Source organism: Oxyura jamaicensis, chromosome 5 (genome assembly GCF_011077185.1).
Source record: "Oxyura jamaicensis isolate SHBP4307 breed ruddy duck chromosome 5, BPBGC_Ojam_1.0, whole genome shotgun sequence".
NCBI classification, from domain to species: Eukaryota; Metazoa; Chordata; class Aves; order Anseriformes; family Anatidae; genus Oxyura; species Oxyura jamaicensis.
Genome location: NC_048897.1, coordinates 36,799,726 through 36,826,606, shown reverse-complemented (window position 1 = coordinate 36,826,606; position 26,881 = coordinate 36,799,726). Strand labels below are relative to the sequence as shown.

At 34.6% G+C, this 26,881-nt stretch overlaps 1 protein-coding gene across 5 annotated transcripts in view; it reads left to right on the top strand.

Moving 5' to 3' along the window:
• Positions 1–26,881, top strand: part of EML5 (EMAP like 5) — a 105,466-nt gene that overhangs the window by 45,906 nt on the left and 32,679 nt on the right. For all 5 annotated transcript variants that reach the window (XM_035328940.1, XM_035328937.1, XM_035328939.1 and 2 more), the window contains exons 11-27: positions 251–418; positions 1,077–1,183; positions 1,561–1,679; positions 8,453–8,639; positions 10,412–10,517; positions 11,519–11,612; positions 13,913–14,013; positions 16,474–16,676; positions 17,119–17,230; positions 18,658–18,785; positions 19,676–19,817; positions 21,623–21,775; positions 22,608–22,739; positions 23,730–23,818; positions 24,610–24,786; positions 25,787–25,988; positions 26,716–26,842. In XM_035328940.1, coding sequence (XP_035184831.1) covers positions 251–418; positions 1,077–1,183; positions 1,561–1,679; positions 8,453–8,639; positions 10,412–10,517; positions 11,519–11,612; positions 13,913–14,013; positions 16,474–16,676; positions 17,119–17,230; positions 18,658–18,785; positions 19,676–19,817; positions 21,623–21,775; positions 22,608–22,739; positions 23,730–23,818; positions 24,610–24,786; positions 25,787–25,988; positions 26,716–26,842 — 2,347 coding nt within the window. The remainder of the gene's footprint in view (positions 1–250; positions 419–1,076; positions 1,184–1,560; positions 1,680–8,452; positions 8,640–10,411; positions 10,518–11,518; positions 11,613–13,912; positions 14,014–16,473; positions 16,677–17,118; positions 17,231–18,657; positions 18,786–19,675; positions 19,818–21,622; positions 21,776–22,607; positions 22,740–23,729; positions 23,819–24,609; positions 24,787–25,786; positions 25,989–26,715; positions 26,843–26,881) is intronic.

The window sequence follows — 26,881 nt, the reverse complement described above, 5'->3', positions numbered from 1 at the left end:
GTTTAACTTGCTGGAGACATGAAATCCAAGTTTTCAAAAAATATATATATAATAATTTTGAGGACAGTGCAAAAAGTTACTGCTATTAATCAGCATTATTATTATTAGTTAGCTTAATTACTAGTAATTAGAGTATCATAACTAATCTCTTACTTTTTATAGTTGTGCCTTATATGTATTTTTTTTTTCCATTGTGCTTCTGAAGCATTTATTCCATGTGTATTGGAAAGGATTTTTGTTCTTGTTCTAGGAGCAAAGTTTAAAAAATATCTTGGTCATTCTGCTCATGTGACAAATGTCAGATGGTCGCACGATCATCAGTGGGTTGTTTCCATTGGGGGAGCTGATCATTCTGTCTTTCAGTGGAAATTTGTCCCTGATAGGAAGTTGAAGGATTCTCTTCATATAGCACCCCAAGGTAAGTAATTTATAATGTCGGGGGTATTAAGTAAAAAAAATTGTTTAATGCCAATATAGAAACAGCTATTCAAAATTGCCATTGAATGAAATTGTTATTCTTTAAACTTTGTAGTTGCCTGAAGTACTTGATTGCATGACCTCATACTTGCACGTACCCTTATATGTATTATCAGTCTTATCAACATTGTTTAAAAAAAAAAAAAAACACACACACACACCACTATTGTGTTCCCTGTGCAATGGGAAAATTTAAAAGTTCTGTCATCTGATCAAAGTTTTGAAGTATTCAGATGATAATTTAAAAATTGTAATTGTTAGTGTTTGTTGGCCTGTTTTAAAAAACAGTCTATAGGCGTTTAATATTTGGAAAAAAAAATAATCATGTTTCTACCACTGAGTGATACAGCTGTTATTAAAATCTCTGGTCTGTAAATTGGTGTGTCTATCTTGTACTTTATTCACAGTGTATGAAGTAAAATACATGTGCAATTGTCTGGAGCACTGGAGTCATGTTGAGTTATATCAACATATTAATCAACTATATTAATATTTTTAATATTTTTATTGATGATCAAATCAGAAACATTAAGCAGTTACTTCAAACGTTTCCTGTTTTGTAATTTAGGTTGCTTCATTTTCTGTTTTCTTGGTGACAGAGAGTCTGGTTGATTCTAATAGTGATGAATCAGATTCAGATCAGTCTGATGTTCCAGAGCTGGACTCTGAAATTGAACAAGAGACACAGATCACCTATCGTCGACAGGTAACAATTTTAGTTTTGATGGGAGTTGGAATGCTTCGTAGGGTTTAAGTAGGTCTTTTATCAGGACCTACTGAAATCTGAGAAATTAGGACTCTGGGAACTCAGCAGAAATTAAGCAAGATCATGAGAATTATTACTATCTGATACATTCAAAATATTAAGTCAAACACACGCAGAAAGTGATTTCACTTATTCCTAGCATGTTCTTTAGGAACTTTGGTTGTAACTTAAAACCAAGTCGCACTGTAAAATCACCAGCTATAGTTACTAGAGACTTTTTTTCAAAAGTGTCTGTGTAACATTTTTTGTGGGATTATAATTGTGGGTGAATTCTCAGAAACACACTTTTCTTATAAATCTCTTAATTTTTCTTAAAGGTTTACAAAGAAGATCTACCTCAACTTAAAGAGCAATGCAAAGAAAAAAGAAAAAGTGCAGCTTCTAAGAGACGAGAGAGAGCTCCAGGGAACAGTATAAGATTACATTTTGTTCATGGGTATGAAAAATAGGTTTCTTTAAAATATACAAGCAGAGTACTGTTTTTGAGATTGGTATCTGTGGTTTAAAAACATAATGAAAGGCTTTGCAATTTACTGTTTTTATTTATTTCTCTGAAAGTAAATTTGCATTAAAGTAATGGTAGCATTTAATGCCAAGCTAGAATTGTTCTGAATGTGAATTCTGAAGTGAATTTACACTGAAAATTTAGCTGATGTTTGTTATTTGAATAGAGGTGACTAAATAAAATATTTGACTATCACCCATATTTTTCAGTCCCTGAAAAGTAATAGTTCTCTTTTTGGTATGGAAGCTACAATAGAAATTGTTTTGTTGAAGACTCCTGAGTTTTATAATAACTGGTGTTTTATCAGTATTTTATTAAATATATATTTCTAAATTCACTTTTCTATACTTAATCTGAAAGAATTTAAAAATACCTCTGTTAGCTTAGGAATTAAATTTAATTTCTTACTAGATCCCATAAGTGTGTTAGAATTCAGTTTGATTCTCTTTTTGGTGCTAATAATTGAGTAACAAAATAACTTTCTGATGCATCCTTGAGATCCTATGACTTCGTCTTTGGGATTGGTAGTTTTCCAAAATTCTTCATAACTGAAGATTTTTTCATCAGAACAAAGATGTGGTGTTTTAAAGCAAACTGATAGATGTTACTACATTGGAATAATGCACAGAAACATAAATTCCTTTCGTACAAAGCAAAACCAAAGCCTTTGTTACATTAAGGCATTGGAAGTTGGGTAATACTGTGTTTTCTTTTCAAAAGATACCTCATTGCAGGAATGCAAGTTACTTCTTAGAGGTAACTAAGTGAACAATAAGTTCTGATGCTGTCTATCTTTACTGTCTGTAATGACTCTTAATATTAAAAGGGCTCCACATGGAATGCTTAATGAATCAATTGGCTAAGAATAGTTAATCATTCAACTCAGTGATTCTGTCTGTAGCAGACATGAAGTTTAAGGAAGTTTGGGAAATAGTGACAAATAAGAAACTTAGTACAAAGTTATTTTTTGTTGTTTTCTTTTTAATTTCTATTTTTTGGTGGCCCAGAATTCTTAGTTGAAGATTTTTATATCTATGTAGGAAATGCATTAAGGTCGGTAGCTGTACGTAGTCTTTAAAAGGTGATCTAAGAAATCAAACCAAATGATCCTGAGGAAGATGTAGTACGAGCAAGGGCCCTGGATCTTTGGGATTATTGTTATTTCCTTCACAACAGAAGTGAAGCTTGACCAGAATATCCAGGAATGACCAGAAGTAGAATGTCCAGTTGAGTTCTGTCTGGTTACCCAATGTGCATCAAGGAAACTAATGAAGAATCCATGCTGAACAACAGATTTTTCTCAATGTCCAGGCTGTTAACTTTAAAGTGACCCACATCCAAGTGAGTAATAGGCATATTCTCTGATTCAGGAAGTCTGCTTTGCTTCACCTTTCTTTAGATGCAATGGAAATGTCTTGGATTTTCCTTGAAAGTGTAAAAAATGGTGCTTTTTCAAACTAGGGAAACAGGAAGCTCTTTTTCCTTTCTTTGTTTTTGAGGTGTTTTTGTGTTTTGAATTTGTCAACTGCCTTGAAAGATGAACTTTTAAAATACTTTAATATCCTGTAAGAAATCTTTTAAACCTCTGGTTACTTCCTATTTTGGAAAGGGATAAAAACAATAATGCTTATTGTATGTGAACCAGCCACTGACTAATACAAATGAGAAAGCAACTTTTATTAGCTGCTAGTCTTTAACTGCATCCTTCTCTGAGAGATGTGATGTAATCATCATCAGAAGCAGGTTATTAAAATGGTATGCTAACTAGTTTGGCCTCTTCTTAATTAATCCTCTGTTTTCCTTCCACCATCTGTGACAGTGGTGGTTCAGAAACATAGAAAGGATACATCTTTTGAGATATTCAGAAGAACCTTTTCACAGACCCAATATTTATAATACTTTCTTTTTGGTATAAGGAATATGGATGCAGATATAATACTTGTGTCCTGTGTTATCTTAAAGCTATGTTGCTGATCCAACAAGAACAAGATTTAAAATAAATACAATTGTGAAAGGCTTTAAGCAAGATTTAGTTTGTTTCAGTACATTCATTAAACTGCCCTGATTATAAAGTGAAATTTGGTTACGGTTTGAAGATGGCATGAGATTCTTCATGCTCAGAAATGAGTCTTAAGACACCTTGCATGGATTCCTGCCAAAGAAAATAGCTACAAATAGCATCTGAAGGGATGCTATTCCCCTTTTTTTCCTTTTTTTCCTTTTTTTTTTTTTTTCCTCTACCTTTGTGCTGAAGACGTGTGCTCAGGCGTGTCTATTTTGACATTCAGTTCTTTTGGAGGTTTTCAGGGGAGTGTTGCACTGTATTCTAAATTTTCCCCATAAATATTTCAAAGAATAATGTACACATTTTGAAACATTTACAGCATCAGAGAACTTACTTCTTTCCCAGGTATCACACCACTTAAGAAGTTGTCCCTGATTTAGCTATAGATGTGGAACTTGAAATTGTGGGTGGGATCCAGCTTCAGACTAAAGGAATTTACAATTATGTACTAAAAGTATGTGTTCTTATCTGTGTATCTCAACTTTAGTTACAGTAAGTGGAGATCCATTCAGTAGTTAATGGAGATTAGGCAGTGACACTAAATGTTGACTTCTGGTCACCTGAGTAGCTCTGCAGGCTCCATTGACTGTATTGACTGAACACTGTTGGTCAAAACATTTATCTGTTAATATATCTAACTCAACTATGCTTACACATCTTAAATCTCAAACTGAATTCAGTCCTGGCTATTCGTGACTTTGATAATGGCAAAAGGTGTTTGTTTGTTCGTTTTTCCTTTTTTTTTTTTTCCTGAATATTATTGAGATAACTATGTTTTCTGAAAGTTACTATCATGATAACTTGAATCAATCCTGGATGATTTGATTAGATGTAACTGAAGACTACCTGAAAACATCAACTACCCCAGAATGCAGTACTGTGTTTATTGTGCCTTGTTATACATTATCCAAGAAACATGATCCAGAGTTTTCTTTCATTACTGTTTAGTTTCTAGTCACTAATTGACATGTTTTGTAAATGACTTCTGTGGTTTGCTTTCTGCATGTGAAGAAATTGTTTCTCTCTGTGCTTTCTCTGAGCTTAGTTAATAATCTCAGTCCTAATATGTAGGTGTACGTATTTTGGAACTCTGTAGCATATTCTGAGGGAGAGATCTTTTTCACATCTGCTTGGACTGAGTCCACCACTTTATCCTTTGGGTGAAAAGTGCATATGTAGTCAGGGACTTAGTAAACTGGCAAGTAAGAAGGATCAGATATGTTTAACTGGGTTACAAAATTTCTTTGTTCTTCTCAATGTTTTGGCAAAATTATGCTTTATTTTAATTGTAAATGATTGAACAACATTTTTAAAAAAACTAAATGGAAGAAGTGAGCTAAAACCCAAACTTCTGATTAGAGTAAGTTAAAAATATAAAGAACTGTTTTTCTGCATCCTAGATACATTTTGGATGTTTTGGGTACTCCTGTGATATTTAATGTTCTTGGTTTCACTATGCTTAACTTAAGGGTATATAGGCAATTGCTTTAACAAGAGCTAAGAAAAGGTTGTATTTCTTTCTTTCATAGCTGCTTTTTAAAATAGTCTCATATAGGTTGTATTTTCATCACAGGTTTTATTACTCTGTGCTTGCAAAGAAGATTTTTAACAAAGCTGAGTGCACAGTGAAGCACAGGAAAATGATGTCTGAGCAAGAATAGGTCGAGATATCTTCTTTGGCACTGTGCCCACTGCCATAATCCCTGCCCCTCACTGAATGTTGCCATGTCCTTAAGCTGTTTTTATTACATATCGTGATAGGTTATTTTTGTTTTATTTCTTCATAGTTAGGTAGGTAATTGTATATGGTGTGGACATCAGAGAAATGTGCCTGCTTGTCTTGACAGACCCTTGTGCTTTGGGTCAGGCAGAAATCATTCCACTTCAAAATAACCACACATTGCTGTTGGGGGAATTTTTTAGTGAAGGGTATGGGTGGAGGGAGACTGAAGCCTGGCTGAAAACTGCACCTATATTGTAAGTCTAAGTAGGTTGCATTGACAAGAACAGGGAGCAGACATAAAATAGCCTCAGAGCTGATGGAAACAAACTTTTCTAGAGACCTTGAAGGGACAAGAGACACTGAAAGGTCACTGGACTGGGAGTTAGAAATCTGTCTGTGAGTACTAATCTAAACAGTGGGTAGGAGGAAGACTTGTTTACAAGCTTTTATTTCTGTACTACCATGCTTTTGCTGTTTTCAGAAGCTCACTGTGTTTGTGGTTTAATGAAACCCAGCTTGAGAGTTCACAGTATCACAGATGATACAAAACTGTGAGGTGTGGCTGGCACACCAGATGGCTTTACTGCCATTCAGATGGCCCTGGACGGGCAGAGAACAGGGCAGAGAGGAATCTCATGAACTTGAAAATGGGGAAATGCAAAGCATCTGAGGAGGAATAACTGCATGCTGCAGTACATGCTGGGGGGCTGGGGGCCATGGCTGGAAAGCAGCTCTACAGAGAAGGACCTTGAGGTCCTGGTAGACAGCAACCTGACCATGATTTAGCAATGCACCATTGTGGCAAAAAAGGCAAGCAATATCCTGAGATGAATTAGGAAGAGCTATGCCAGCAACTCAAGAGAGGTGATGCTTCCTTTCTACCCAGGACTGGTGATATGTGGAGCACTGTGTCCCGTTCTGGGCTCCCAGTACAAGAGAGACATGGACATACTGGAACAAGCAGGGCTGCTAGGATGGTGAAGAAACTTGAGCGTCTCTCTTATCTCTCTTATCGAGAAAGGCTGATAGAGCTGGGATTGTTCAGGCCGGAGAAGAGGAGGTTGTGGGGGGATCTTATCAGTGTGTATAAATATCTGAAGAGAGAGAACGAAGATGAGGGAGCCAGAATCTTCTCAGTAGAATCACGGAATTATAGACTGTCCTTAGCTGGAAGGACCCACAAGAATCATCAGAACCACCCAAAAATCAAACCATATGTCCGAGAGTGTTTTTCAAATGCTTCTTAAACTCTTGCCAGGCTTGGTGCTTTGACCACTTCCCTGGGGAGCCTGTCCCAGCGCTCCATGGATCCATGGCTGGAGCTCTCAGAACATTGTGTGTTAAGCTCTAAATTGGTCACCCAGCTTAAAGATTTATTTCTTGACCAGTGCATATTCTTACACCATACACGCAAGGAAAGCTGTATATATTTATTTATATATATATATATAAATTTATGAAAAGCTATTCTATCCTGGCTGTGTAATTTCTGTCATTTAAACTTTTTAAGTGTCTTGCGTCTAGTAGTTGTCTTAAATACTATCCCATTCATGTTGTGTATACCATATTTGTATGTGTACAGATGCATCTCTGACTTATGTGACGCTTTAAAGACATGCTATTACAAAAAGATCCTGCGTTTTTTTCTGCTTAAAAATAATGTAATTTGTTCTGATGTAATGTTCAGATAATGTAATTTTGCTTTTAATTACCCAAAGAAAATAATATGTGAGGTATAACATAGATACTAAAGATTTCTGTAAGTTTGTAGCTACTGATGGTGAATGCTCAGTTGCTTTGTTTGCCATGAATGATTTCCTAGTCATTTTAGAACTTTATTTTTTTAACTATTTCAGTTAGAAGTTGGCTGAAAAAATACTTGGGTAGAATTTAATGATCTCTCAAACAAAATAATTCATTGCCAATTCAATCATATTCAAGCATCATACCCTTCCTATAAATTTAACTACAGGTATAGAAATGTAACCAGAAATGTATCTTTCTAAAATAATTGGAAAGTTGATTTAGTGAGGATCTGTAGGAACTGGAGCAGGAACAGAAACAGATTAACCAAGGAATTAACAGTGTAAAGACAGGAATTGATGGGCTGTTGTTTGTATCAGAAGAAAAAGGAATCAATTTAAGTTGGTGTTTGTAAATGTTTCTTCCATTCACTACCAAGGATAGCATTATTAAAAATATTACTTTAAAACTTGCTTGTTTGATTAATGTTTTTTAGGTTTCTGAGCCTCTTACATAGCTTTTGAAAGTAGGACCATAACCATTTTGAAAATGCCATTTTTGTTTTTTTATGGAATATTGAATCACTCCTAGGAAGAAATATGTCGACCACAGTATACATCCACTGGGAATTGGCCCACTCATGCCAGTTGTTGTGTCAGTACTTAAAATGAGATATTTTCCTTCAAAAAAAAACCAAACTGATCTGAAAGAAAAAATATATATTTATTTACAGCTGGAAAGATTCAAGAAACTTTAGATTTATGGTGTCTATGTTATCCGCATTCTTGTAGAAAGTTCTGCTGTTGGATTTCTGAGCAGTAAGAGATAGCCAAAACTAGTTCTCTGGGCACTTTCTATTTCATCTAATTTTGTTGCATGCCTAAATTCTCCATGTGGTTTGGAAAAATTATTAGCTATTACTTTCTCTCCTGCTGTGGCTGTTAAATAGCAGCCACTTTCAAACTAATGCTAGTAGTACTGATGTCTGAATAGTAAATGAAATTGATAAATTGGTGTTCCTTTGGGGGGAAAAAAGTTAACCTTAAAACACCAAAATATGAATTGGTAAGTAATCTGAACTTTTACATGTATGAAATGCATTTTGCATAATTTTATGTCATAAAGTTTCAATATGTATGGTTATGACCTTGATGCACAAACATTTTTCTTTAGTTACAGAGGTTACGACTGTCGAAGCAATTTATTTTACACTCAGACTGGTGAAATTGTATACCATGTTGCAGCAGTGGGAGTGGTGTACAACCGACAGCAGAACACACAGCGCTTTTATCTAGGTCATGATGATGATATTCTTTGCCTTGCTATTCATCCCTTAAAGGACTATGTCGCAACAGGCCAGGTAGGAAGCGTGTTTATCTGCAATAAGACTGAAGTTGTTACCACTGAATTTTGAAAAGCCTATTTTGCAGAAAGGAGGTCCAGCCTGCATTTATTCAGGTGGCACACCGCATTTCTGTTGACAATTGATTAATGTTAAAAACTGCACCATAGTTAAATTTCCCACCCCCCTACCCCATTCTTTATACTAATTCTGGCATGAGTCTAGATGATTACTTTTTTTTTTAACCTTTTTTTTTTTTTTTATGAATAGATTCCTTCTTTTTTTTAAGCATTATTTTATGTTGCTTCTGCATGATAACAAGTGCAGGAAAAGTGCAATTACTGTTTTTTTATTTTGTATCTTTGTTGTGAAATTAACTATGAGAAGCAGTTGCTATATTCTGGCCTCTCAGTTTCATGCATTATGGTTTTGGTTATCACTTCTAATCAAGCTGTTCTTTGTACCTGCAACACAGTACTTATAATAGTGCATTTTAGCTTTCTCCAAACAGTAATTTTAGGTAAATCTTGTCACTTGTTTTCTAAAAAACATCTCTTCACATAAAGATTTGTACACCAAACATTTCAGGCTCTATGATTATTGCTGCTATTATTATTGAATTGCCAAACTTCAAATTGTTAATAAATTTTGCTTATGATGCCCTTAATTTGTGTAAAAAAAAAAAAAAAAAAAAATGCTCAAGAGGAACGTAAATTTGCAGGTCAGCTTAGAGATTAAATACCAAAATTAATTCTGTCTCACTTTTTAGTATTAAAGCCTAAATAAAAATATGCCTGGATTTACTTTATTTTAAAATACCTTATTATCAACTAAGTGATAAACTATATTATATACTTCTTATATCAGTATTTTATATATACCACATTATATACTACATTACCTGCAGAAATTAGGTAATACAGTAATCAAATTACCCATGCAGGATTGTTTCAGATTTTCCTGAAAGTGGACCTTATAAACAAATGTCGGATAGTAACTTTGTGCCAAAATCAGAAATAGAGCTTAGTTTTCTTGAGACCTGCTCCTGGCCTTAAACACAGGAGAATACTCAGGTTTTGCAGACCTTTTTGTGTACTGAGGTACAAAACATTTGGAATAGCAAATAATTTTGTAAATATTGACTAATAATGCTTCTACATAGTTGAAAAGAATAAGCTATGCTATTTCTTCTTACCAAGTCCCATTTATCTGCCTTAGTACTATTGTAGTGAAGGTTACCCCACAGGTATCAATGCAATAGAACCTGACTCGTAGGCACTTTATTACTTGTAGTGACATCAGAAAGTAATAGAAGTCACCTTGATTTCTCAAACTTAAAGTAGTTTACATACTAGCCATAAAAATATCCTGTTATTTTTAGGCAGGGAATGATTGAAAGAGTAGTAATTGATGGTATAAATATGCCACAATGCAATCTATTAAGTTTTTTTTTTTTTTTTTTTTTTTTTTTTTTTGTTTTGTTTTGTTTTGTTTTGTTTTTTTTTCTACTTTCCCACAAGAGGAATCTATTGTAAGGTTGGTTAATTGTGATTAATATGTCTAGGTTCTTTGGAGGACTTTAGAGAGCTAGATGTGTGAATGATAGTTGTGATGCTGAAGGAATAATATATTGCAAGCCAGACTGCAGTAACACCAGGAAAATTGTATCACTCTGAATTATTTCAAATACTTTTTGAGGTATTTGTCATTATTATGCTTTCAGACAGCTATGTCAAATAACTGACCTGAAAGAGAAATGAAAAATGGTTCATAAATATGTTTATTTTCAGGTTGGTCGAGATTCCTCAATACACATTTGGGATACAGAAACAATAAAACCACTCTCGGTATTAAAGGGCTATCACCAGTATGGTGTTTGTGCTGTTGATTTTTCAGGTAATAAGTATTAGTTTATTTATTTATATACCATTTTCCTTCTGTATGAAAATGCAAGCTAATTAATCCTAATGAACTATTGGGAATTCCTTTAAACTGAAGATTTTGTATGAAAAATACTCTCCAGTGATCAATGTCAAATGAGAGAGGCTATTTTACAGTGATAATTCATTAAAAAACAAACAAACAAAAAAACCTCCTGTGGTGTCTTGAAATGTCAGAAAGTTCAAGAATGGGTTCTGTGATATGTAGTAGCCAAGCTAATCACTTTGAGTAGTGTGTGGTCTTTGATGCTTAATTTTCTTTGGCTCTCCTTTTTCAAGACATTATTAGCAAGACATATATTCAAGACATATATTAGCAATTTCAAAGATGGGTACGTTAGCAATATGTCAATTTTGAATAAGCATAAATAACATTTTTCTTAGGAGTTAATGTGGGATATTGTCAGAGTTGCTGAAAGACTTGACACCAGTAGTAAGCTTAGGAATGTTTCATGAACTTCCTAGTGTTGCTTCACTGCTTTAGTGAAATTAACAGAAAAGTTTAAACATGAACAGGGATTTTCAGAGTGAACAGGAAATACTATGCAGTCTGTGATAAAGATTTTTGGCAGCTACATCAGCAACTAGCTGAGCAAAGGAATGGTACAAAAACACAGGGTATCTAAGTGCAGGTTTTAGACAGGATAATTTTAAAATCTAAGACCTATGGTTGTAATTTTTAACCATGAAGTATGTTGTGTTTTGCTGAGTTCACAATTCTTAAACGTTAAATCAAATGTACAGTTCCTAACTTAGTCCTCAACTCCATCCAACTTACCACTCAACTTTAAAAACATACTGATGTCAAATGTACCTCTAAGTATACCATAGCTGTGCTTATTTACCTTTTTCTACATTCTTGTATCTCTGAAGGTACAGTGTTCTTTAATACAGCTTCTTATTATTGCAGCATAAGGTTATCTATCTACTCGCTCAACTACAAATTTATTTTTCTAGCGGATGGGAAACGTTTGGCTTCTGTTGGAATAGATGACAATCACACTATTGTACTCTGGGACTGGAAGAAAGGAGAAAAGCTTTCAGCAGTAAGGTAGGAATTTAACTTCATTTTAAAATTTATACCTAGATTTAGTCTCAAATGACAGTGAGCAAAATATATTAATTAAAGAATAATAGTCCTCTAAAGTTTCACTTAAGTTATACAGGTGATTTAGCACAGCTTAATATTTCCTTTGTAATTAAAATGGAAGCTGCAATGGAATCTACAAGAACTACTGCTGTGGCAGTTCAAATGCTGAGGAAGGAAGACAAAACGAAGTTTACTTACATTTGTGTTCTGAAATAATTTCTTTAAAATTAACTTCATGCATTTCCATTCCTCACTTCTATAACTTTTTATGCTAAAAAAACTTGCGTATTTACACAAGGGTTCTGTTCATCTCAACTGTCTAGTTGAAATTTGTAAACTTGTCTTTTTTTCCCCTAATAATCCTAGCTTCTATGGTCCTCTCCAATATTTCTTCACATAGATAGATATATGCACCCCTTGTTCTTTACTCACTACCAGTGCTCACATAACTGATTTTTGTTTCCATGAATCTCATATTCATGTTATCTTTATACGCCTGTGGGACTTTGCAAGTCACTGACCTTGGCTGATGCAGAGATGTCATTTCCAGACTTCATACTACCTCTAGTCAAGGAAATGTTTTTACTTTTTTTTTTTTTTTTTTTTTTTTTTTTCCCCTCCAAGAGATGGTGATATATGCTTTGCTTTTCAGATCTTTTGCATCAAATGTCATCTTCTTGGGATGGCAGTTTGTAGCTGTTATGTTCAGTTCTTGTTTCTTCAAGGTTCTTTACTTTTCCTTTCCGAATCCTGAGGAGCCCGATCTAACTTTGAAGTTAGCCCTGCTTTGAATGAGAGAGTGGACTAAATAACCTCAAAAGGTTAAATATTCTGGGAGTTTATTTGATTCAGCAAAGATTATTGCATGCATATTTATTAAATAGAGTTTTGATCTACAAGATAGAATCTTATTTCTAATATTGATAAGTATTTTTTGAAACCTTTGAATTTGCTATGTCTAAGTATTATTTTTAACACAGCAATAATGGGAGTGCTTTTCCCCACTCTGTATGCAGTATGCGTGCTGTTCAAAAATGATTTATTATTATTCCCTGATATAATTAAAAGTGTATCGGCTTCATGTTTATCCATTAACTTCTTTATTGCTCTTCAGGGGCAGTTACACTTATTTTTTTATTTTGAACATGATTTGAGTTTCATGTGAATGAGTCTGAGGAGATGATGCAGAGAAAGGAGAGTACTCCCCTTCTAGTTATTTACTAGAAGTCCGGTTAGTTTGGCTTCTGTGACGATGCTGTTTTTGTACTTTCATATTTTTTTTTTGCCTTTCACATGACCTTTCACACAGGCCTTTTGGAATTTTTCTTCTTTTTTTTTTTTTTTTTTTTTTTTTTAATCCCTCTACTCCCCAAACCCACAAATCTCAATTTTTCTAATTGAACTTTAATCAGTTTAGATTGAATTTCATTTCTGGGTTGTTTTTTATCCTACCTAGTCAGAGGAATGGAATAGAATTTTTGAGAGCAGCATTTGTACTTTGCAGAGTACAGCGTGAATTTGAAAGGAATTGGTAGCTCTTTGCTACTGGTTCATTCAGTGGTCTAAAAGCCACAGAAGTTAAGAGTTTTGCTGCTGTTGTCCAGGGAGGAAAAGTTAGTGGCTCTTCTGCATTTTAAAGAAATAAATCTTTTAGTGAGCACTTCTTGCATAGATAGCAAAAACAGTCGACAGTTGTCTTTCAAACTCTGGGACTGAAGCAAAGCATGGGCTTTATATATTTAGGAGCACACTAAGATATCTAAAACACACAACAGGCATCAGCGCTTCTAAAAGCAAAATGAAATTTCCATGTAAAAGTGATAGGACAATATATTTTCAATTCTAACAAGAAAGAAAAATCAACTAAAGGGTGGATTAGAATGACAATTTAGTTTCAGGCTGAAAGATTTATATAAATAAGATAAACAACTGTATGTCTTTAAACTTCATGATAAGCAGTCTGAGGTCTAAATGCCATATGCATCAATTTTCAGTATATTCTTTTTAAAGAAAAGGCCACCTAGTGGATTTCTGGAGTAATGTAATCACTCACCTTTGGAAAGTGAAGGCAAATGGCAAATAGAGCAGGACTCTGTATGTTCATTCCTTGGCTTTCATCCTTATAATAAAATATTTGTAAATATTTTTTGGAAGTAAATGTTAGCAAGATAAAGAAGGTATACACTTCAAAAATATTTTAAAATATGATGAACAGCTATAATTTAATTTAAAACAGGAAAATATTTTGCTTTATATTTCAGGGGAAGCAAAGATAAGATTTTTGTTGTTAAGATTAATCCTTACATGCCTGAAAAGTTGATTACAGTTGGAATTAAACACTTGAAATTCTGGCGTAGAGCAGGTAAGGTAATTTTTAAGTATTACAGTATTTTCTGTGATTTGAAATATAAGTAATCTCTCTTAAAGTGTGTTTCTTGCATGAAAGGGAGATATTTTCTTTGTATATCTCTAAGTTAGCCTTTCCCTAGACTTTGTAGAAATAACACTAATGGGCATGATGGAAGTTGTGGTGATTCTATATAAGATCAATTTTCCGTGTTGCCAGAGCTACACAACTAAAAAAAAAAAAAAAAAAAGGATATTCTACTGACTGCTTTTATATCTAATAATAATAGATCACATCTCAAAATGGTGCAGAGCTCTAAAATAATAGAACAGTTTTTGGAAGAAGGACAGTTTGACCATGTATGTTATAAGGAGGCACAAAAATAAATAATTCTAAGGTGATAAAAACCACATACAAAATTTCAGACAAAGTACTTGGATGCATCTGCTATTTGAGACCTCTTCCTTTAGATACCTCTGTTGAGCTTGACAATTAAAAATCAAGATAAGCAGCCTTCTTTATCTGCTTTAAAAAATTTGCACAGTGAAAAATGCCATTCCCTGATGTTAGTGTGAACGTCATTGTACTGAGCCTCAAAAAGTGTTGTGTTGGGTCTGTCTGGGATGGAGTCACCTTTCCCTGCAGCAGCCCACACAGTGCTGTGCTCTGCACTCGTAGCTGGAACAGCACTGGTATCACTCCAGTGTTGTGTCTATTGCTGCATAGTGCTGGCACAACATCAGAACTCCCTCCAAGCCCCCAAGAGCCAGCAGGCTGGGGCGGGCAATTGATGGGGAGGGGACATCACCAGGGCAGCTGACCTAAACCAACCAAAGGGATATTCCATAACACCTGATGTCACACTCAGCAATAAAAGGGGGCCTCTCGTGGGGGAGGCTCTCTCCTGAACAACCGGTACGCGTTTTGAGTCCCTGCTTCCCGGGACGTGGCCGAACATCGCTCGTTGATGGAAGTAAAGAATAACTTTTTTTCCTTTCTCTCTGTGCTTCCGCACAGCCTTGTTGTTTCTTTTGTTTCTTTTTCTCCCCATTCCCCTTCCCTTTAATTAAATCATTCTCATCTCAAACCTCGAGCTCTTTGTGTTGTCTTTTCTCCCCCTTCCTCTTTGAGGAGGGGAGGAGTGAGAGCGATTGTGGTGGAGCTCGGCTGCCCACTCGAGTAAAACCATCACAAGTGTATGAACACACGTGGACTAAAAACTAGCTTACGTGCTAGGAATCCTCTGACTATTCAAGCAGAACCTCATCAACTCACCTGAGTCGCTGCTAAAGTTTAATTTTAGAGATAAAAGTCTGTGGTAAGAAAAGTTATACTAGCTTTCTTAGTTCTGGCTCCAAGATAAATTGGTCAAAATTATCTGAGAGCAAGCTGTTGAAGTCTAATATAAATTACTAATTTTAAGACTACAGCTTGCTTTCTAAAGAAAGAACAAAGTGCATAAGAGAATATTTACTGGGCAAATTACTATATATTAATATGTTATTATTACTATAATTCTTGCAGAAAGAAGGTTCTTTTGAATATTTTTTTTTTTAAAAAAAAAAAAACAAGCTTGAATAAAAAAGTGAAATTAATTAAAATGCCCACTTGTTTTTAGGGCATTGCTTTGTCAGCAGGAAACAAATTTCTTGAATAGTACCACCCATCTGTGTGAACCACTGGCAAGGCAGTCACTGTGAAACACTTAACAGCATTAATGTGTGGAGTAGAGGATCAGTGCACCTTAACAAATGCAAAGTCTCTGAAGTCTGCACTATAACAGGTGCACTTGATGTTTGCACATCAAATTGTATACTTAGGACTAAATTTCATCAGTACCAAGTGATAGCAAAGAGTTTGAGACCTTGCCTCTGTAAGTATGAGAATGGTACAAAGCATCAGATCCTGAGCAGCTTCTGTTTTTATACCACATGGAGTTTCTTGGAGGATTATGAACATCTGAATCCAGCCTGCTAGCCAGAAGTTACTAGGTATCATACATATCATTACTTGAGATAATGGTATTTTATAGAATTTTAAAATTCATATAACTTCAGTGTTTCAATCATGCAGAGGTCAATACATCAAACCTCAAAATTAAAACTCCCAAAATATTAATGGAAAGGATGAGATGTCAGAATGTAAACAATTTTTTTCAAGTGCATTTTATGAGGAAGTTCTTTGAACTGTGGTAGATACTATTTTTTGTTATGTTTATAGGTGAGGTTTCCAAATGTACTTCCTCTTTGGTCTATGTCTGTGTTCACGTATGTACATATTCAAAACCAGATTCATGTAGTAAGTTAGAAGTAACGTTTTATCAAATAGTACAAAAAGTCTGTTTTGTGAGGCTTGCTTTATAGAGGATATGGTTACCTAGATGAGGAAGATCTGTTGCTCTGGGTAAAGTTACATAGTTTTGGGGAAATACAATAACAAGCAAACTCTTGATGACTTGTTTTTCTTTTAAACCAGGGGGAGGACTAATTGGGAGAAAGGGCTGCATAGGTGCAATGGGAAGAACTGATACAATGATGTGTGCAGTATATGGCTGGACTGAAGAGATGGCATTCTCTGGGACTTCCACGGGGGATGTCTGTATCTGGAGAGATGTGTTTCTTATAAAAACTGTCAAAGCACATGATGGTCCTGTGTTCAGCATGCATGCATTAGAAAAAGTAAGTTAACTGCTAGGATGCAACATAACTAATATAGACCCAAATAAAACTGTTTTGCTATGATATAATTTCATTTTCCTGGTACAGCTACCTCTTTGTCAGGCTAGAAAGAATTCCAAGTTCACCATCTGAATGAACAGGGGATTGTTCTGTCAGACTATGTTGACCCGCCATGTTTGTTATTATGTGATGATTTGAGTGAAGTTAAGTTTGCATAGCAGAAGTTTAGAGGCTTAGTTGTCTTATGCTCAGTTGGTAACTCTGGAGAGTGAGACTAACTAGAAAATCATGAAACTTGTTTACAATGAAACCTTCAGAATCTGCATAACAACGTGAGTTAGTATGCTGTAGTAATCTGTTGGTTCTGAAATATTAAGGATGATGATCAGGGATTCTAACTTGTGGATTACCTTTTTTTTTTTTTTTTTTTTTTTTTCCCCAGGGGTTTGTCACTGGAGGAAAGGATGGGGTAGTAGCTCTCTGGGATGACACCTTTGAACGCTGTCTCAAAACGTATGCCATCAAAAGGGCTGCTTTGGCCCCTGGGTCTAAAGGTAACAGCAGACTTTTTCCTCGTTTTGATTTTATTTAAAATACTTTCTTTAGAAAACTTTTTCTGTGGAATTGCTTTCCCCAGTCAGATAAGATCCACATTTAACATAACAAATACTAAAAAATATTTTTAGAGCTTTTCTGATTCTGAGTAAGTCTTATTTATGTTGTGAGAGGTATGGAGTGCTGTAGTGTTTGGTTGCACATTTGGTGGGGGCAGATCTTAATATTAGAATGATAGAATCATTTAGGTTGGAAAAGACTTAAGACCATGACGTCCAACCATCAACCCAACTATACAAAGTCCACCACTAAACTATGTCCCTAAGCATCACATCCACATATCTCTAAAATACCTTCAGGAATGGTGTCTTCATCACTTCCCAGGGCAGCCCATTCCAATGCCTAACCACCATTTCTGTGAAGACGTTCATAATATCCAACCTAAATCTCCACTGGGGTAACTTGAGACCATTTTCTCATGTCTAAAGTCCACTTCCTTATGTCCTATTTACCTTATTATCTGTGTGAATTGAGTTAACTTTGAGTCTGTTACCTCCCAGGTGATTTTTTTTTAAGTGACAATAAAGCCTATTATGTTGTTATGCTTCTAATTATGAAGTAATCTTTTCTGATCTTTTTTGTTTTGGAGGAGTCTACAAAAGGAATGGAATTTAGAATTGTGGTTAGTTTGGTAAGGGATTAGTACATTTTATGAATTTTATGAATTAATTTTCTGTAATTGCATATGTGTGTTGAAATGATTTAAGAATTCTTTAATTCCTATTCCTTTAATTTGTTCTTGCTCTTAGTGTTGATTTATGGTTTTCCCTATTTGATGTTCTGGAAATAAGGTCGTGTCCCGTCATGTATCCCATGTCCCCTCTCCACTAATCTATTAAATTTGTATTTTCTGCATTTTAAAGTATATGATATGATTTTCAGAAATCATGAATGGAACACCCATTAACTAAAACATTCTGTTACTGTTTTTCTCATTCTCCTATCTGTTCAATGAAATGCTATGTTTAAAAGTACCATAAATACTATATGTAAAGATTGTGATATAGATCATATTTCACGTGCATTATTTTCAGTAGGATTGTCAGTGAGTCAGGCTGATTAAACTTCAGAAATACTCTGAGAAGAAAGATTAGTGGCAGTTGCTTTATAGAGTGGTTTTATTATGGAAAAAAACTCAAACTAGAAGTTTGGAAGAATGATAAGTGTGTGTTCTTTCATTGGTTGGGCAATTGCTAAATACTCCTGAATGAGTCCAAACCTATAAATTCTTCCATGCAGGACTACATTCTTACTCGTTTCCTACTGAGTATCCTTTTCTACAATCAGAATGTAATGTGTACATGTGAAAAATCCTCTTTAAGGCATAATTAAGAATCTTTTATCTTACAATATTTTAATGTTCTAGGTCTCCTCTTAGAAGATAATCCTTCTATACGTGCCATATCTTTAGGACATGGTCATATTTTAGTGGGCACAAAGAACGGTGAAATATTGGAGGTGGATAAAAGTGGACCAATAACTCTTCTGGTTCAGGTACGTGTTAGATATCAGATATTCCATATCACAAATATTGTTTTCTTTTTCAAATAAAGACTGTTGTGAAATAACAAGCATTTTAGTAACTAGTAAAGTTAACAAGTTACTGTCATTTCATATGTTGTTAAGGCTAGGATAGAGCACTGTGGCTCTTTAATGAGCAAAACAGATTACAGAATTTCATGTAGAAATTTGTTCATCAAGTTCATTCTGACAAACAGACTAAAACTATATTTCAGTTTAAAAATAAAGTATGTCAATGGATCCTCCACCAAATTTCTTACTAACTTGTTTTGACTATTAATTACTCATTACTTTTTTTAATTGTCTCTTTTGAGGTTTATTTTTGGTTTCTCATTCTAATTACATTAAAAAAAAAAAAAAAAGAATTCTCTTTGCTATACCAAGCAGACAGCATTTCTTAAACCTGTCTACAAAACAGGTTTTGCTTTGTTCTGTTTTCTACAAAATATGTCATCATATGATTTCCTTTCATACTTAAATGCAAGTCTCTGTATCATCAAGTCATGTTTGTGAGTGGTCAATGCAATATGTAAACAACTGGAGTTTATAAAGAATGTATTAGAACCTGATGCTCTAATCTAGGAAAGGGAAAGCTCTAGGTATGTGCGTGTATAGATAATTTCTCAGAGAAAGGTTTTCACTGGTATAAATTACTATAGTTTGCACTTAAGTAGGAAGGTGGACTTTTTTTTCAGGTGTTCTGTTCTATTTAGACATTCCTTTATTATCCTGTAAATATATGCGTGTTCTCCTTCTGTTGTGTTTGTTTTTTTTTGTTTTGTTTTGTTTTTTAAACCCCTTAAATATTTTGTTTCTTATTTCAGTTTTAAATATAAAATCTGATTCACTGTGTTTTTTTTCAGGGTCACATGGAGGGGGAAGTTTGGGGTCTAGCTACTCATCCTCATTTACCCATTTGTGCCACTGTAAGTGATGACAAAACCTTAAGAATATGGGATTTATCTCCTAGCCATTGTATGTTAGCTGTTCGCAAATTGAAGAAGGGTAAGATGCTTAGTATGAAGAAAGATCTAACTGAATTTAGTTGTTATTTACTAGCATTATGATTCTTGTAAAAGCAAGACCAAGTAAATTCCTTTCTTTAATTACTTTATTGCTGCTGTATTCAGAAGTTATGTAGCCCTTAAGCTAATGAATCTGCATAAGAGATTTATTTGTAATACTGTTCTTAATACATTACAATTGCAAATAAGCTTTAAAGCAATAAATTTACAATAACAATTGAGCCAGTGACTTGAATCTGCCACATTGTCAGTAATACTGCAAGCATATTGGGACATTTGAGGAATTCAAATTTTGGAAGAAATCTCAAAAGTCATGTTCTTCTTTGTGAATGTTAGAAGAGTCTGGAATGACAAGGAAAGAGAAGAACAGTCATAAAATTCTTATTGTATACCATGAAATACAATTTTATTTTGGATGAAAAATCTTCTGTAAATGACACCATGTAGAGACTCTTTTTAGCATTAGACCACACTGTCCTTAACCAGGTTTGAATAATATGTGTGCTTTGCTAGACAAAGGCTTCATTTGTTTGCAGTTCAGTAAAGCATTTTGAACCACACCTGGGAAGCTTAGCTGAAAATGATCTGGATCAATGAACTAATTGTAAGAAAATCCATAAACTGGCACAAGCAGGGGTGGTAATGATTAGAAAAAAAAAGTTTCAAGTTGGTGGAGTATGCTGGACTCATAAGCCAATAATCTTAATATTTTTAATAGTAGTTTTGGCAGAAAAGTAAGGGCTGTGATGACCTAATTTGATGATAAAAACAAATTCTGAAATACTTTGGCAATCTTAAAAAGCACCCGTTTACTGTACAGCAAGAGCTGGATACTCTTGCAGACTGCAGTAGTAGAAGTGGCATAATGTTTGGTAATTAAAAAAGGCAAGACTTGATGACTGTAAGAAAAATGTCTGTTTAGCTGAGTAACAGAGGTGCAGAAGATCAGAATGTTCTAGCTGAACACAGGATGAAATCTACGTGTGATAGGTATTTTTCTCAGGACATATTGAAGTATCCATGTAATTTACAAGGGACTAATCAGTATTTTTGATGTACACCTCTCATCTACGTTCAGATGAGTTGAACTGAACTGAAAGTTGAACTTGGACAAAGAGGAGCCACAGGGTAGTGAATATGAAGCTTTGTGTGATAAGAGTCAGTTTAGCTAAACAAAAGATTATCGACGACAAGTTTTTCCATGGGGAGAAGGGAAAAATATTTATGCCATGAGGAGAAGGGAAGAATATTTATGCCAATGGAAAATTCTGGCATGGAAACAAATATATAATAAGCTGATCATAAATGCATTTAGATTGGAAATTAAACTGTTTGCCAAATGAATGTTGACATGTTTAGTGAAAGGATTATATGACATAGTGACCGTGGAAGCAAACAACTGGACTCTGTGAGTCCAGGAGGTCTTCTCCAGCTGTGTTCTTAGCAGAGCACATGGTAACAGACAACTGGCATCAGATCTCCTGAGAATGAGAGCAAAATTAAATGTATTTATATATAGATGATAGTGGTTAATCTTATTATTTAGGTTAAATGTTGATCAATATGCAAATAAATCTAATTGGAGATTCTGAAGTTGTGTACTTGTTGTTTACCAATGGCTTCTGTGTGCTGTCACAGGGGTAGAGCTTGGAAATGATCTTGGCAGCATCTATAATATTTCATTAGGCTATATACTAGAAGAACAGCTTTTCTTTATTACTGGAAAAATAAGTCAAAAAGAGGGATTATTCACATACCTGAATGATGTGTCTGTGTTCATCACAGGAGGCAGATGTTGCTGCTTTTCTCCTGATGGAAAAGCATTAGCCGTTGGTCTCAACGATGGAAGTTTTTTAATAGTTAATGCAGATACGCTGGAAGATCTCGTCTCCTTCCAGCACAGGAAAGATGTTATTTCAGAGATCCGCTTTTCTCCTGGTAAGTGACTTTAAATGGGGATTTTTATGTACAACTTCTTCAAACAAGCTTTACAACCTTTAAAAGAAGTAGAGATCTACAGTACTCTTTTACATGTAACAAATAAAAGTAAGGAAGACTAACCTTAATGTTTTGACTAAAAAGTATTATTTAAGGATGAGATTATTGGAACATAGTAACCTCCTAAATGCAACATTCAGATTTTGAATCATGAGCATCCAGCAGCTTCCCTAGTGACTGAAAAAAGAGTTGTACTTTAAGCTGTGTAAATTTGGCTCTATGCTTAAGTTACTTTTAGCTAATTGGAGGGCTTGAAACTGAGATGTTGGAAAGTTGTGGTGCTTTTTTCTCCTTCCCTAGCCCTTTTTCCTCCCTTAATGATTCCAGTAAAGCCTTTTTTTTTTTTTTTTTTTTTTTTTTTTTCAAAGAGTACAGCTCATATTTAGGCACTGAAATTTATGGCCTAAACTATTAATACTGTTTCAGTGAAAATACTATTCTATAGGCTACATTTGATGCAAATAACTGATACAAGTTCTTACCCAATATTGCCTTCTGGTTACTTCAGCCTTTCTACTCTTTGAGTGCAAGAAATGTTTAAAATTCCATCCAATAGTTTATTGTTTAAAGATGCACCAATGTAATGGTTGTATATTTTATACTGAAATTTTGATTGTGATACCAGCATTAGTCTCTCAGGAATTATGTATAAATTTGCAAATTTACTTGAAAGACATCTGAGATGAATACAGCTGAATTCCAGAAATCACTTGTTTTAATATTCAGACCATTTAAGTTTAAAATTTCTCATGTTTCTACTAATGTGTTTTAGGAGCTGGAAAGTACTTAGCTGTGGCATCCTGTGACAACTTTGTAGATATTTACAATGTAATGAGCAGTAAACGAGTAGGAATCTGCAAGGGAGCTTCCAGTTACATAACGCACATGGACTGGGACATAAGAGGTAAGTAGCATTCATCTGAACTGTAAAAACATCCTGGAAGGTGGATTATATTACAGACTAAAATGGTAAATTACATCAACAGCATGAATTTATGATGTCACTGACAGGTTTGTTTCTTCAGTTTATGAAGATACAGCATGTGAATAAATACAAAAAATTATTTTTACTGCTATTTAGAAGTTTTGCTACTTGAAGTAATACAGATCATCTCTAAATATTTTATTTATTACATCTTCTGTATTTATTGTTTGACTCCTGCCTCTTGAATAGTGCACTGCAAAATACGTATGTAGCTCAGGAATATGTTCTTGAATATCGTCAAAAATAACATAAAGACTGTTGTTTCTACCTTATTCCTGGGTCTTAATACATGATTGATTGAAGTACTAATTTCAGTTCCATTTCACACAGAAACATAGCAGTGTAATTGTATAGTCTCTCAGTTCCTGCTCCTGTTCCTCCACATAACCATCTTTGTAACTGTCCAATGTAAAATTAATTTGAAAAAGTGGTAGAAGTTAGTATCTTTTGAGATTTGTGAAAACAGAAAAAGGACAGGAACATTACTGGGAATTTCCCTCAGAGAAGTATAAGAGCTAGCAGAAGTCAGCTGCTTGGAAACAGCCATTGGCCAAGCAACATATGTGTTCCTCAAGCCCATGAAGCACATGCATAATAGTTAGCCATTTGTCACAAATGAGCTCTGAATCATACCCAATTCACTTTGTCTGCCATCTGATGGGATAACCATAAAGAATTGGGTAAAGTGATGTATTAGTGCAGTTTTTAGAGTGACCGTGTTTATACGGGTTGCTGTGACTTGGATCTTCAGAAGACCATTTTTCTAGTTCCAGTGTTAATGCATGCAGCTTAGGAACAGAAACAAATAATTGTGTAATGATGTTAGGTATATATATATATATATATATATAATATATTAATGGAATGTTCTAATGAACGTTGATGTACAATATGTAATATATTTTATAGGGAAGCTCTTGCAAGTTAACACTGGTGCTAAAGAGCAGCTGTTTTTTGAAGCTCCTCGTGGAAAAAAACAGACAATTCCTACTTTGGAGGTGAGGAAATGTCTTCTTACCTTGTTTGCAGCTTAGAGTTATGATGCAACAGTCTATGCTATATAACGGAGAATTATGTATAAAACCACAACTGTTCTATTGAAAAACAAAAACAACTTTTATTGGAGCATTTGCTGTCCTTTGCCCTTTTTCACAGCCTGTTCAATTAGGTAATGTGATTGGAATGAGAAATTACATAGGGGGTGTTGCATTTGTCTCTTCTTTTGAGAAATAGACATGTGTCTGACTTGTGCTCTTGTGAAAATCTCACTGGACTTGTGTGTGCTTCTTCTGGTACCTAAACACCTTGGAAAACCTACTGCAGCCCTACAGCCCTTAACATTGCTTTGGGAGACCTCATGTCTGTCTTTATATAACAATGGAGTATAGTATGCATAATATGCATAGGCAAATGTAGTATATTGTAGCTATAATATTTTTATTATATAATATTTATTATATTTTGCCATTATCAGAGGGCAGAGAGTGAAAATGAATAATTTTCAAAATAATGGTTTCTATGAGATTGAAGAGCAGCATTGAAAAATGTAATTTGTTTTCCCTAGCCTGAAAGGACAGCTAAGTTTTGTATGTGTCTAGTGATTCTGGAAGTTAGTAGAAATAAAGTTAAGGCTCTCACATGAAATCCTGAAGAAAATCAGCAGTTAATATTAAATTATTATCTTTTAGATGGCATATTTTTCAGTGCAAGTATTTTTTCTTGAAATCAGATATGGAAGGAAACTGCATAGGAAGAAGCATGCTCTGACTCAAACAGGTTGTTTTTGTAGGTAGAAAAGATTGGCTGGGCATCATGGACAAGTGTTCTGGGCTCTTGCTGTGAAGGAATCTGGCCAATAATTGGTGAAGTCACAGATGTAACTGCTTCATGCCTCACTAGTGATAGTAAAGTATTAGCCACAGGAGATGATTTTGGATTTGTGAAGCTATTTCGATACCCTGCTAAAGTAAGTAGTTCTCAGCTGTGCATGTTGAAGATTGGTTAATAAAACTGCCTTTCCAAACTATTTATAAATGTGTACAAATTGATGATTAAGAACTAAATAGTACTTTTATACTTTTGTCCTTATGATTGAAGGAAGGCATTCAATATTACAAATTTGCAGTGCATTAAACTGTAAGTTACTGAGAAAGACCATTCCAGGTCAGACTAAAGAGACATCTCACATAGTGTCCTGTCACTGACAGTAGCAAATACGTAGGGGACAGTATAAGAACAGGACAGGCACGTAGTGATTCTCTCCCAGATTACAGTACTTTGTGGGTCAGGCTCTTTCTGATAATATGTTTGGCATTAGTATCCACAGTGTGGTTTTTATCACTGTATTTTTTGGCCCTTAAGCTCTTGTTTTGGAAGACAATGAACAAATCTTCCTCCACTTAACTACATGTCATTCATGATTTTATAAATCTTCATTCAGTCCCACATCAGTCTTTTTTTCCTAAAATGAAGAGCTGTAACATTTAATCATGCACTGTAGAATAGCCATTCTGGAAGCATATTATTTTTATTGTTCTTCTAGAAGCTTTCTAGTGTTTTTGTATATTCATCAGTTTGTCAGTAAATATTTCTTCAATTTTGAATATTTTACCATGCTAGGGATGTCAACAGTGCACAGGCATTGACCCAAAATATTCCCTGTGCATTTTATTCATAATCTGCTAAATTATGTTCTCTCCTTGGAAACACTTTGCAGTGTTTCTTGCTGGATTCTCTTTATAAACAAATTCTTACATGCCTGGTGTAGAAACTTGGTTACGCTTCGTAGCTTTGCTATAGAAGGAGGAACTCAGTAAATCATGGGATACATGCAAATGCAAAATAGATAAAGCATAAACTAAAGAAAGTTAAAAATGTGTTACTGGACAGAGTTATACTGGCAACTCATTTTCGTTTTATCAAGAAGATTGGTTAATTTTTGATCTGTGCCCTTTCTTCTCCCTTAGGGAAAATTTGGAAAATTTAAGAGGTATGTTGCTCACAGTACCCATGTAACAAATGTCCGTTGGACCTGTGATGACAGTTTGTTGGTCACTGTTGGAGGAGCAGACACCTCTTTAATGCTGTGGACTTACGAGATGGAAGGACATCGGGATACCAGGCAGTGTGACAGTGAAGAGTCTGACCTAGATTCTGAAGAAGATGGAGGTCACTAATAATTTATAAAACTGACTGGATTATGCTGTTTCAAGAAAGTGTTTATTACTTAGAAAATTGCTAATTAATTAAGTTTTATATGTGATTTCTGTAATATGTAATGTTGAAGACCCTTCAAATACTCTAAGTAAAATTTCTCTTTGAGGAAGAGACTGATAAGCTGTTGTGAAGAAAATGATAACGAACTATTTGATTTGCTGTTTTGAGATAGAGTTCATAAAAGGTCTCTTGACATCCTTAAAATGAAAAATGTTAAGTTCTAATTGTAGTTAACTTTAAAAAATCTATATAGAAAAGTAAATTTATAGCAGTTTAGATTTGGACAGTATTTGATAGAACCTCATGGATGGATCCTGAAGTAGAGGACAGCTTGGTGCTAAATCTTCCAGAACTTAAAAGCAGGTGTCATGTAGCAAGATGCTTTGGAGTGACCCTGAGTTAATGGCAAGCAAGCAGAAATTGGGTAGCTTTGAATGTCCCTTGAATCTTTGTTAATAGTTCTTTCACCGGGGATGTTTTAGGGAGTTTTACTCCTTAGAAAGTTCTAATTACAAATGTTTGTGATTCCCAGCTACTTTATCTTGTTTGTGCATTTATTATTGATATATCGTAGTTGTTCTTGTAGTCCAGTACTTCACTGAAAGCTGCACAAATTATGATTCCTTTTTTTTGTATCTTATTTTGTTTTGATACTACTTGCTTTGATTTTTTTTTTTAGGTTATGACAGCGATGTGACAAGGGAAAATGAAATTAATTACACCATCAAAGCCTTATCAACAAACATTAGACCAATGTTTGGAATTAAGCCTCATCTGCAACAAAAGGAGCCAACCTTAGATGAAAGGTAATTGCTAAATTACAATTCTAGCCAAGAAAGCAATCT